Source organism: Delphinus delphis, chromosome 4, assembly GCF_949987515.2.
Source record: "Delphinus delphis chromosome 4, mDelDel1.2, whole genome shotgun sequence".
Taxonomy (NCBI): Eukaryota; Metazoa; Chordata; class Mammalia; order Artiodactyla; family Delphinidae; genus Delphinus; species Delphinus delphis.
Genome location: NC_082686.1, coordinates 95,332,228 through 95,345,923, shown reverse-complemented (window position 1 = coordinate 95,345,923; position 13,696 = coordinate 95,332,228). Strand labels below are relative to the sequence as shown.

The window sequence follows — 13,696 nt, the reverse complement described above, 5'->3', positions numbered from 1 at the left end:
TCCTTCCATTGTTTCCTCTTATTCCCTGGCATTTTCATCTGTGCGTCTGGAAGCTCTGAATGTATGCTTCAATCAGCTCTTAAATTTAAAAAAAAAAAATCCTTAGGCACGTGGTGTTCTAGCTGGAGTTTTCTGTGAGCTCAGCGAACAGCTGAATCAGAGATCAAGGATTATTTATTACTCTTTTCTTTTTCTGTGAGGGTTTTAAAGTGAGGAGTCAAGGCCAAGTTATCAGCCTTGGAACCACACATGTGGAACCTGACAGAAGACCAGGATTATCCCGTGTTCCCTGCGTGGACACACCTTATCTCTCTGGATGTGGAGCAGATACCTTTCTGTCACTGATAGAAATTACCAAAAAGAGAACTTGGGCATGTCTCACTTGCCTGTTGAGGTGCATTGATCACGCCAATGTCATATCCAAACTGGAAGGAACCCAGCACGGCAGTGAAGACAGTAAAAACCAAGGTCCTGGTGACCTGTGGGGAATGAAACACAGGGTTGGGAAACACCAGGCAATTCCAGTTACCATCGCCCCATCACTCTGCAGCTTGGACTTCTGACAGGCTCCACTGGCTGGTTCTTGCCCCTTGATACTCATTCATTGTGTGCCCTATGCTCCTGGCAGGGCTCATTCATATGGGACTGTGGGCACCTTTCATTTCCCCTACACTGCTAAAGCAGCAAAAATCTGGGACAGCTTCGTCCAGGGGAGGAACCAGACATCCTTTTCCATATATATATATGTGTGTGTATATTCTTTTAAGCTTCAAAATCAGGACTGTGAACTAGAATTGCTGCTGACTAGAGGACACTGCCAAGATAAAAACAGTTTGTTTTTTTTGTTGTTTTGTTTTTCAAAAACAGTTTTAAAATAAAATTTTAAAAATCATTGAAAAGTCAAATAAGACACCAGTAACAAAGAGATAGGGAGTTCTCCTGGACATTGCCATGATTCAGAAACACCTCACAACTCATCTAAGAGGCATCACAATCCACATCAACATCTAGGTAAAATACTTTTCAGGATCTGCAACTTGTTGAACCTAGAGTTGTGAATTAAGGGATATTATTTTCTCCCGAACTTCATGCAGCTACAAAAAACTGTAGAAAGTGGCAGAGCATCCATCTCTTTCAACTTACAATTACATGTCTGACCATCTTAGAGAGATCAGATCATGCATACAGAGTCACATGTAAGGATATCTGATGCATTTTTGTGCATGTTATAGCAAGAAGTGTGGGAAGAACCTAAATGTCATTCAACGGAATGGCCAAATAGATTCAAATACATCATGGTACCTACAACACATTATGCAGCAGTTAGAATAATGTGATTGTTATATACTGACTTTTTAAGTGACAAAGGAAATTGTGAAATCTCATTATTTTTTTAAAAAGACTTAAACCTAAAAAAAAAAAAAAAAGACTTAAACCTAAGTGTTATTTGATGTGTGTGTGTTTTATGTAACTCATAGAATATTTTCTTGAAGAACAAACACCAAAAGGCTGACCTTTGAGGAGGAATGTGAGATTGGAGAGGTGGGGTAAAAGAGTATTTTTCTTTTATTTATATTATTATACATTTTGTACGGAAAATATTTCATGTATAATTATGTAATTTGAAATTTTAAAGTAAATGACATGAGATATAGTAGGAACTTTGTTGAATGAATTAATGAGTCATATCAACACAGCGTTAATTCCCGCTCTGATACTTAGTGGGTATGTGACCCAAGCCACTTTCCCTATTTAATCTTCAGTTTTTCTCTCAATTGGCAAATAATTGTAAATCCCCCTACTCCAGCATGAAGAATAGCTAATTAACCAGATTAAATTTATTTATCAATTAATTTTCCTTATTCCCCAATTAAATTTCTGGAGATCAGAAATTTCACAGTGTCATCATCAACAAAGTATTATCACAGTACCACCCTGAGAGCCCTTGAAGTTACTGTCTAGTGGTCCTAAAACCAGACTTTACTTGAAGAGCTTATTACATGTGTAGCTTCCTGGGGCTCACCTCGGATCTACTAGTGGATTGGAATCTCTGGGGTGATGATTGGGAATCTGTATATTCCCTCTCTTTCTACTAAGTCAGAATTAATTGCAGGTGGCCCCTATATAGACTTTCCCTCCCAGTAACTTTGTTCCCTGAAAGACAAGACATCAAAGCTGACCCAAGTTGCATGCTAATATGATATATATATATCTCCAAAGAACCATATAATATCATATAACTATGAAGCATATATATAATATCATATATATCATATAATTATATAATTCACATTTGTATTTATTAGATATAAATCATATATACATATAGTTATTTATTAATAATCAATAGTAAAATAATTATAAATAAAATATATGTAAAAAGTGCACATGTGTGAGTGCTTGCACACACAAATACACACACATGGTATGGTTATGGTGTGTGGGATTACCAGAGACTTTGAATTATCCTCTGAAATGGAACTGGAGACATCTAAAACGCAGTGGCTCAGGCAGCCAAAGCTAAGATGAGGTTCCATTCACTTGGTTGGTGATTTCTCCTTGAATCCTTTTTCCCTTTAAGCTGTTTCCAAGGACAGAGAATTTCATTTACAGATAGCATCATTAGTAATGAGGGGACCAAGAAGCGCCTTAAGCAGGCTTTAACCCCCTTCTTGATAATCTCCATTACTACAGCCTGGACAATCTTGATGTTAGGTGCAATGCAAACAGAGCTTCAATGCCTAATACTGATTATTTTGCCTACCGCATGCCATTCATGACTGTATGCGTATTGTCATTTACCTGTAATAGTTTTCTCTTGTTGCTATTACAAATAACCAAACAAAGCAGTGGCTTAAATAACACAAATTTATTATTTTACAGTTTTTGTAGGTCAGAAGTCTGACACTAGTCTCATCAGACTAGAATTAAAGTGTTGGCAAGCTGTGTTCCTTTCTGGAGGATGTAGGGGAAAATTTGGGCTGATGATAGAATTTAGTTCCTTGTGGTTGAAGGACCAGGGTCTGTGCTAGCTGTAAAGCAAGGGCCATTCCCAGCTTTACAGCATTCCTTGATTAGTCATGCCCTTCCTCCATCTTCATAGCCGGAATCTCCCTATCTCAAGGTCCATAACGGTAATGGCGTTTGTAAAGCCCTTTTTACTATGTGAGGTAACATATTCACAGGTTCTGGGGACAAGGTTGTGGACAGCTTTTTTTTTTATTTATTTAATTTATTTATTTATTTTGGCTGCGCTGGGTCTTAGTCGTGGCACCCAGGATCTTTGTTGTGGCATGCGGGATCTTTTAGTTGCAGCATGCTAACTCTTAGTTGCAGCATGCATGCAGGATCTTGTTCCCTGACCAGGGATCGAACCCCGGCCCCTGCATTGGGAGCACAGAGTCTTACCCACCTGACCACCAGGGAAGTCCCGTGGACATCTTTTGAGGACCATTATTCTGCCAACCACACTCCTCATGACAGTACCATTAGTATCCCTATTTTATAGATAACTAGACTAGTTAAAGTCTTACAGCCAGTAACTTGTATTGATAGAATAATGATTTGGATCCAGAACTTATGCTTTTAATTACTTGGTTATTTTGCATTTCTCATTGATCAGAAACAAACATTCACAAGCCAAACAGGTCTGAAACTCTAGGATCCTAATCTTTCTAAATTGAAAAAAAAGAAACTAAGAGTGCACGTATTTATAGGATTTGCCGATTGTGATGCTGAAGCAAATCAGCAAACAATGACCAGTTCCAAGTGCATTTTCCATTTTCCCACCACTCACCGTACAAATCCCCTCCTTCCTCACACACCCATAAAAAGCTTTTGTGAGGGCTTCCCTGGTGGCGCAGTGGTTGAGAGTCTGCCTGCCGATTCAGGGGACACGGGCTCATGCCCCGATCCGGGCACGGCTGCTGAGCCTGCGTGTCCGGAGCCTGTGCTCCACAACGGGAGAGGCCACAACAGTGAGAGGCCCACGTACCGCAAAAAAAAATAAAATAAAATAAAAAACTTTTGTGAGGTTTCTGATGAAAATCAAAAAGGGCAAACAAAGGCTACTCAACTGCTCATCTGTAGCTCAGCTGAAGAAGAACCTCAGGTCCTACCCAACACCAAGCCCAGGGCTACGACATACTTGCCCAGTTTCATCCCTGCATCTCCTTTTCTTCCGTGGTAGAGTCTCCCAGCACTTGGTGTCTTAGGCCGCTGAGCCTGCGCGTCCGGAGCCTATGCTCCGCAACGAGAGAGGCCACAACAGTGAGAGGCCCGCGTACCGCAAAAAAAAAAAAAACAAAAAAAAAACATAGATCTCTGGAACTCCTGTCCCATTACCTTCCAATTAAATTGTTCTAAGTCATTGCTATAGAAATATTGGAGCTGCCCCTAAGATCACTTTCTCACATTATAGGGATAACAAAAAAGCCACTGTGAAGGAGATAAGAGAGGTTTTAAACATTTAGAAATCTTAGGGTGTTCTTAAAGTCTTGGTCCTCTGGTCTCCCTGGCTTCTTTTTCAGCGTTGGCTCTGGTACTGCCACCCATGGCCTGAAGTTCCCCACTTTAACTCCTTGAGATAGAAATTTCACCCAGTTGGTCAGATAAGGAGCAATCTCATTTATTTTAATCGGGCCACTTGAATTCCAAACCAAAGTGATCATACCAAATATCAAAGCCTCTGGAACTGTTTGATTGCATTTTTTTTGTTTGTTTTCTACCTCTTATTTTCAGGTTTGATTTCCCTCTCTGAACTCCATTTTGAACTGGCTCTTCGCTTCCCATCATTTCTTTTTCCATTGTGAAATAAAAAGAGATAACATTTGTAGTTAACCTTGTGGTTAGACTTGGTCAAAGAAAGTTTTGTTTATGAGAGGGAAAATTTCTGAAAACTACTAAACAACTAAGTTTGAATTGGCCCATTAACCTCCATTCATTCAATCTAATATCCAAGAGGTTGACTCAAGGATAGGTACATAGGAGCTAGTGAAAACAGTGAGAACTTAGAGAGGAACTTACTCTTGTCCAGGCTCTGTGTTCTAAATGGTTTGCCTGTTCTCTCAACAACCTTGTAGGTGGAAATTATTACACCATTTTACATATGGGAAAAGGTAATGATATGGAAAGGGTAATGAACTCATCTAAAGGCCATATATCCACCAAGTGGCAGAAGATATTCAAGCCTTTTCTCTCAACTTCTTCATAGGTAACAAGGTATTAAGCATGCACTTTTAGAAAGACTGTCTTCATTTAGAGCTTAATAATTTTAAGTTAAAGAAACTATGTTCTATGTCCAATTAAAAATATGCTGCTGGATAAATGTAGAAGAGTAGAATGGGCAAGTGGCTGAACCTTAACATAAAACAAATGTGGGGCTTCCCTGGTGACGCAGTGGTTGAGAGTCTGCCTGCCGATGCAGGGGACATGGGTTCTTGCCCCGGTCCGGGACGATCCCACATGCCGCGGAGCGGCTGGGCCCGTGAGCCGTGGCCGCTGAGCCTGCGCATCCAGAGCCTGTGCTCCGCAATGGGAGAGGCCACAACAGTGAGAGGCCCGCGTACCTCAAAAAAAAAAAACCAAACAAACAACAAAAAAACCCAGATGTGGTGTTTATTTTGTGGCTTAAAAATCAGATGGAGTCTATTAGGAAAAACAAGTAGGCTTGGGAGTCAGAAAACCTGGAAGAGTCCCAGCTAGGCCCTTAACATCCCCAAATCTCAGTTTCTTTACCCCGCAAATGGGTATAATAATAGTTAATGCATAGATTTGTTACAAAGGCTGAATAAGATACATACTGTGGTCTTCCTATAAATAGTGAAAGGGCTAAAAACCAACTGATCTTTAATCACATCATTATCATCTCATTTATCACTCTTGCCAAACGACCACCTGTCAAATTTTTAGAAATCACCAGTAATCTTCACAACACTACTGCAAAGTACATGAAATTATCCCCATTTTACAGGTGAGGAAACCAGGGCTCAGAGATGAAGTGGTATGCCCAACACACATAGCTGATGAATAACAGATACTCTTGTATTGGAAACCAGAGCTCATCTTAAACTCCCACTGCTAAACAAAAAGGCAGATTTTCAGCATCTATTGATTGACTAGGTAGGGAGCAGAGCTTGTACTCTTTCCTCTACAAAATACTATGTACACCAACCCCAAGGCTATCTTGCACCCAACTTTGGAAAAGTCCAGGAGCTTCTCAAGCCATAGAATTTTCAAGCTGAAAGGGACCTTTGAGAGCAATGGATTCTAGGCTAATCTCTTCCTTTTTCAGTTGAAGAATCTGAGTCCAAGTCTTTTGAATTATACAGTGCATTACTGGGTATATCCAGAGTGAGAACCCAGGTCCCCTAACCCTCAGTCTCATGCTTAGTTCACTGCTTTCAAAGTCTGGGTGGTTTTACAAAGCTATAACATTGTGCTTTACATCAGTTCTCATTCTTTCTGGGTTCCCTTTTTAGGCAATTCCTTAATTCTCAAGAGAAGTACTACAACACAATTTCTAAAGGCCCCTAAGAGAATTTAAGGATAGTTCTATATGAAACTTGATCATAGGCTATGTGCCAGGCACTGTGGTTAAGCACCTTTCTTTTTGCAATATCTACCAAACTTCAGTTGTTTGAACACTACCTTCATAATTTTTGCCAAATCTACATACCATCTGTATAGTTATTAACTTAATATTTGTCTTTATACTATTTTTAAAGTTTTAACTACTTTAGCTGTATCCTGGGCTGTTATAGGAAATCATGAAATCCTAGTTATTCCTTAAATACACATTATATAAATACATAACTATTGACATTAAAATGTTTGTCATCTGAGTTTCTCTAATATTATCTCATTTAATTACACCCATACAGTAGAGAACTATTATAATCCCTGTATATCCCATACTATATCCTTACGTTATATCCTAATGTGTTCTTAATTTGTTGCAATAGAGAAAAGCACTCGAGAAAATCATACAGACTACTCAGAAAACAGAGAAAATATCCTTAAAATCTCAATTAGTGGATAGGCCAGTTAAATAACTTAACCCCAGTATCACAGCAGGTAAGTACACTCCAAATCCAGGTCCCTGACTGCAAAGCCTGTGCTCCTAGCCTTGTCACTTACTGTCATGAAAGATGGCTCAGCAGAGTAAGTTACACCAGATCAGAACTTAGAGGTCCTACTCTAACATGCATTTACCCACTTGTATGATTGTGTGCAGAGGTGGGTGCATTTGGTTGGGGGATACTTAGAAGACAGCAACAGCACTATACCCTTTTTATTTTCAAGTTTTTATTTTGAAAAGTATATCTCCAGAGAAGTTGAAAGAGTAGTGCAGTGAACACTCCATAACCTTCACCTATGTTCACCAATGGTTAACCTTTACCACATTTGTTTAACTCTGTGTGTGTGTGTGTGTGTGTGTGTGTGTGTGTGTGTTGTTTTGGCTGAATCATTTGAAAATAAGTAACAGATAGTTGTGTCACTTCACTCCTAAATACTTCAGCATGTATTCACTAAGAACATAGACATTCTCCTACATAATTACAATACCATTATCATATCCAAGAATGTAATAGTTATCAAACATTATCTAATATACCATTTTCAAAATTTCTCACTATCCCCATATTGTCCCTTAGAGCTGTTTTCTCCTTCCTTCCACCATCTAAGATCACTTGTTGCATTTGGTCATCAGTTCTTCTTAGTCTCCTTTAATCTAAAACAGGCCTTCTACCCCTTGTTTTTCGAATATTGATCTTTTTGAAGATTTCAGATCCGTTTCACCATTAGTTAGATTTGGGTTAATATGCCTTTTTTGCACATTCCTTCCATAATATGGTTATGTAGTACCGCTCGAGAAAACATTACACAGACTAGTCAGAAAAGAGAGCAAATATCCTTAAAGTCCCAATTACTGAATAAAAAATATGATTTTTTTAGCAGCCAAACTATCAATCGGCCAAGAGAAGTAGCTTTGATATGTGACAGCTACACCCAACGTCCCCCAAATCCTCAACATGCTCACTGACTTCAACAGATTTCCCTATTCATGTCCTCAAATGGACACAATACGACTGTACCTTATCTTCTGTCATTTTGTGGGTTGGAGTCCTCCTCTTAATTCCCAGTCCTGTAGTGAGTGTGGCAGATACAGTGGCCAGTCCCTGACTGTCCTCCTCCAGCTTCCTGAGACTAGTTATACATTAGAGTAGGAGGAGCAAAGCAAAGAAGGCATGAGGCCAAGTCTAATCCTGGGCAGAGGGTGAATATTGATGGGAATCCAATCAATAAATGCTTTGCCTCTGTGACTTGTGGCTTCAATGCCTTTGTTCCACCAGGAAAGATGATGGGAGCAGGTCCCTTAGGTGTAAGTTAGAAACCAGAGGCGGTCATGTTTTAAGGCACGTTCTAAATGGGGCAGTAACCAGGGGCAGGTGAAAAAAGAAATCTTTGGGGTCTTTTGTCGAAAATGAGAGAAGCTGGGCTGCCATGCTATGCCGTGGGGAAAAGAAAGACAGGTGCGTGGGAGGCACATGCACTGCCCTGCAGAGAAACAGTTCTGTGGTGCTTTGCGCTTCAGAGCTGGACTGTGTGGCCAGAGCTCACTGTAGGCTTGAGTGGTTACCTGAATGCGTTTGGAGAGTCAGGAACTTGGGTTTGAATCTCACCATTTTACTGGTGGTGTGACCTTAAACAAGTGGCTCATTGTGACTTTTCTGTGCCTTAGTTTTTTCACCTGATGGAATGAAAATAACAGAATATACACTTTGTTTATTGGTTGGGTTAAATGTGGTAATATATGAAAGTGTTTAGCATGGTGAATAACAGGTGCTCAGCAAATGTTGGTTGCTCTTGTTTTTGCTGTTATAGTTACTGGTTCGGTGTATGTCAAGAGGCACCTGAAGGAGGCAGTAGTGGAGCTCTCAAGTAAATCTCCCAGGGCTTGGGCTTGTGCCCGTCTGCACATCCTCTACCATGTCCAGTCTCGGGGTGGGGGTGGGGGCAGGTGACATCAAAATTGGTTGAGCTTGAACTGTGCCTGGCAAACCGTGTTACTGGTTCCACTGAGGCTCAGCTGGAACCAGTGTCCAGCAGGGAAGATGTAACGAACAGCCCCATAAGTGAGGAAACAGAATGAGGAGGTAAAGGAGGCTCAGATTTCATTTGTCTTTGATTTCCCCACTCTTTTCATTTGTATCACTTCTGCAAGGTAATGCAAGTGAGTATCATTCAATTCAAATCACAAACTTTTATTGAGCCCAGCACAGTCCCAGGCTCTGAGATGCATGATATAAATATGACACTTTGGAGCTCATAATGCATAAGGAGAGAGAAACGCAACCATAAACAGCAATACAGTAATTTCTGAGTGGAAAGGCATGAATGAATATTACTAACAAAGATAGTTAATCTTTATTGAGTTCTTGTTTAGTGCCAGGTGCTGCTCTCAGCGCTTTACGTGGATTAACCCATTGAATCACAACATAAGGCACTCTCCCTTGTAGAGTCAAGCTTTGGGGAGCAGTTTTGAAATCAGAATTTAAAGACCCCAGGTAGCCGCGCTGCTGTTAGTGCACAGCCGGCTCCTGGCTTTCTGCTCCAGTTTCAGCTGGTGATGCGCATGACCAATTGTCTGAGCGTATTTAATCAGGAGACGATTCCTTAGCAATCATTTTCCAGTGACAGGAAACTCTGCCAGAAAGTCTTTGTGCGGCTGTCAAAAATGATAGTTCCCTCTGTTTACCAACCTTTGTTTTTTGAATCTTCCTTTTAAGAGATGGCCTTGAGTGCTGCGTGGGGCCGTGGAGCCTTTAACTTCTCCTGCCGGGTTGGAGCTGCGCGCACAGCGCGCAAGGGAGCTGTTTTCTTCATTGGAAACACGCCCTGCCACTCGCTTAACCGGGACGCTGGACCTTAAGCCACCTAGACCAGTTTCCTCTGGTTTAGCCCAGACCTCTCCTGTTCTCTTACTCAGAAATAAGTAATCTCTGCACATTTTAGGGATGGCTGAAACTTTATCTCCGGCTGTAGGGTGGAGGAATTGTTCCAGTGATTGCATTGGGATTTAGCCTCCGGAGAACTGATAATGCATTTCGACCTCTCAGGAGAGTTTGCCTTAGCGCCCACCCGAGGAGCTGCGGGTCCGATTGCATGAAGGTGTCTTCGTGTTTCCCTGGCTGTGGGATAAAGTCAGGCTTTTCTCGCTTTGTTGTCCGGATGGGGGTCCCTCAGTGAGGTGTGCCAGTGTCCAGAATCACCCAGAGATCCCCTCTGGGCTGCGTGAAACAGCTCTGTGTGGTTGTTTTTTTAGGGTTCACTTTGTAAACCCTTCAAGTCACATTCTGATTACTTCTTTTTTATTTTTTAACATCTTTATTGGAGTATAATTGCTTTACAATGGTGTGTTAGTTTCTGCTGTATAACAAAGTGAATCAGCTATACATGTACATATATCCCCATATCACCTCCTTCTTGCATCTCCCTCCCATCCTCCCTATCCCACCCCTCTAGGTGGTCACAAAGCACTGAGCTGATCTCCCTGTGCTATGCGGCTGCTTCCCACTAGCTATCTATTTTACATTTGGTAGTGTATATATGTCCATGCCACTCTCTCACTTCGTCCCAGCTTACCCTTTCCCCTTCGTGTCTCAAGGCCATTCTCTATGTCTGCGTCTTTATAAAGTCCACTGATTTAAATATAAATCTCCTCCAAAACCCTCAGAGAACTAGTCAGCATAATGTTTAACCAAATGTCTGGGTACTGTGGCCCCAAGTTGACACATCAAATTAATCATCACAGCATGCTACCTTTGAGGTTGGTATTTTTCACTCAGTATAATTCCTTCCAGATGCATCTAAGTTGCATGTATCCGTTGTTTGCTTTTATTGCTTAGTATTGTTCCATGGAATGGATGTACCACAACTTGTTTGATCATTAACCTTTGAAGGACATCTCAGTCCTCTCCAGTTTTGGGTTATTACAAATAAAGCTGCCATAAATATTCATGTAAATAAAGAAAAACCTTTTTGTGTAGCCATTAAGTCTTCTTTTTCTGGAATAAATGTCCATGAGTGCAGTTGTTGGGTCAGATGGTATTTGCACATTTAGCTTTTAAGAAACCGCCATTTTACATTCTTACAAGGGATGGATGAGTGATTTAGTTTCTCTGCACCCTCATCATTTGATGTTGTCATTATGTTTTACTTTAGCCATTCTGTAAGGTGTAGTGATATCTTACTGTGGCTTTATTTTACATTTCTTTAATGGTTAATGACGTTGGGCATATAATTTAATTATCTGACATCTGTATATCCTTTTTGGTGAAATGTCTCTTCATATCTTTTGCTCATCTTCTAATTGAATTATTGTTTTGTTTCCCTTCATGGCAGAACTCTTCTGAAAAATTGTCTACACTCACTTCACTACTCACCATCCTTTTCTCCTCAATCTAACTTAAATGGGTTTTTGTCCCTCACCGTGCCTCTGAAGTAGCTTTTTATGGGTTTCCCCAAAATCTGCATCTCTCTAAGGCTAATGGACAATTCTGTATCCATTGGAGTACTATCCTTTTTCTTAAAACTTTTTCTTCTCTTGTTCTCATGACAATAAGATCACCTGAACTCAACGGCCACTGCCTCTTATTATCTTACTCCCTCTTTATTCCTAGACTTCTAAATGGTATTGTTGTCCAGGGCTCAGTCCTTGGCCTGTTCTTCTTTTTATCTACATCCATTCTGTAGATGAACTCATCAGACATAATGGCCTTAAGAACCATCCATACTAGCCCTGTGCAATAGAATGTTTTGTGATGATAAGAATATCCTACATCTGTGCTGTTCAATATAGTTGCCACTAGCCACATGTGGCTATTTCAACTTAAGTTAATTAAAAATTTAAATTTCAGCTACTCAGTCCTACTGAAACCAAGCAGGACCCTGCGAGGCCTTCCCGGGAACAGACTCCCCTCCTAACCACAACACACCCCGTGTCCTCTCCCTCTTGTTTGTAAAAAAGCTTTAGCGTCCCTGAGTTCCAAAGAGCAAATTTAATCAGTGAAGTGAGACAATGCAGAAACAAAGGAAAATAGTCAAGCAAGAGAAGATCATCATAGTTTAGCCATAAAACAAAGTCAAGGACCTTTAGTTCCTCCTCGGGGGTTATAGGTAATATCCTGAGCTATACCCTTGAGCTGATTTGCAGATACTAAAACCCCCACCAGGTGGAAGAAGTTACCCTTTACCGCATGCTGACCGCAAGCACATAGATCCCAGACTAGCTGGAACCAGAAGGTTGATGATGTTGATTCCCGAAATACCACCCGGTTACCGCACTACCAACCAATCAGAAGAATGTCCACAAGCCGATCCGGCACCTTTCGACCCTCTTCCTCACCTTGCCTTTAAAAACCCTTCCTCGGGCTTCCCTGGTGGCGCAGTGGTTGGGAGTCTTCCTGCCGATGCAGGGGACACGGGTTCGTGCCCCAGTCCGGGAAGATCCCACATGCCGCGGAGCGGCTGGGCCTGTGAGCCATGGCCGCTGAGCCTGCGCGTCCGGAGCCTGTGCTCTGCAACCGGAGAGGCCACAACAGTGAGAGGCCCGCGTACCGCAAAAAAAAAAAAAAAAACCCTTCCTCAAAAGGTTTCAGGATGGTTTGGGTCTTTTGAGCGTGAAGATTATCTTCAATTTTTAGACAAACAACCAGCAAGGCAAGAGGCAACTTCACAAATGAACTAGGAGTTAGAAAAATAATTAACCATCAAGTTCCTACCACCTCTTTCTAAACTATCGAACACCTACCATGGTTCAGAATTTCACACATTGTCACTTCATCCCTATAGCACCATTTAAATAGAATATTCTCATTTACCTGTGAGAAGACTAAGCCTCAGAGCATTGAAGGATCTATCCCAAGTTTCCATGGCTAATCAGTGGAAAAGCTGTGATTACTCACTCAGCCTTTCAACAGATGTTTGTAGATTATCTTTTATGTGCCCGAACTGGAGACAACAGTGAACCCATCAGATAAGATTCCTGTCTTCCAAGAATTTACATGCTATAGGGATTGGGATCCAAGTTTTAGAGCCTACATTGAGAGTGCTCAAACTTTCCCAAATGACAACCTATTAGGTTCCATATAAACCCAGATTTTTAGCTTCAGTTCTTTCTGCTATAGCCCACCATCGTTGTTACTGTTCTGCAAGACATTTTTGAAGCTTGTCATCATGTGATCTACTCCACAGTGAACGTTGGCTCTCTTTACATTCATATGCTGTATGGCCCAACTTATTCAACAATTAATAACTGGATTCCTGACCACTAAGGGTAAGAGTGAACAGTTGTTTAAACTACAAAAGCATTGTCATGTTTTCCGCCCAGTCTAGAGACCCTCACGCCTACTCACTCCTTCTTTCAGTTCTACCTACAATCCAAATAGAAAGTCAACTGTCATATGGAGAATACCCATTTAATAAGAATCCCTATGATAGCTTTCCTTGTGAAAAGATAAAATGAGGACTTTACTGAATGTATTGAGAATAAGGATTTGAGATTATTTAATTTTAGAAGACCCTAAACAATTTAAGTAAATAGTTTGGAGACAATTTAGTGGCCACGAAACGTTTCAAATTCAAGCCTTCATTAAACTTTGTGCCCCTAAGCAATGTGAGACAGTTGGGCCAA

At 40.9% G+C, this 13,696-nt stretch overlaps 1 protein-coding gene across 2 annotated transcripts in view; it reads right to left on the bottom strand.

Annotated features, from left to right (window-relative positions):
• The window catches only part of SLC2A2 (solute carrier family 2 member 2), a 36,773-nt gene extending 28,595 nt beyond the window's left edge, over window positions 1-8,178 (bottom strand). Inside the window, exons 1-3 of one of the 2 annotated variants that reach the window (XM_060011145.1) lie at window positions 8,097-8,176; window positions 2,451-2,581; window positions 387-479 (exon numbers count right to left, since the gene is read on the bottom strand). In XM_060011145.1, the coding sequence (XP_059867128.1) occupies window positions 387-479; window positions 2,451-2,537 (180 nt within the window). In that variant the 5' untranslated portion in view covers window positions 2,538-2,581; window positions 8,097-8,176. Of the gene's footprint in view, window positions 1-386; window positions 480-2,450; window positions 2,582-8,096 lie in introns of both variants that reach the window. The other variant, XM_060011146.1, reaches the window with a different exon arrangement.
• Window positions 8,179-13,696: the final 5,518 nt, after the last annotated feature.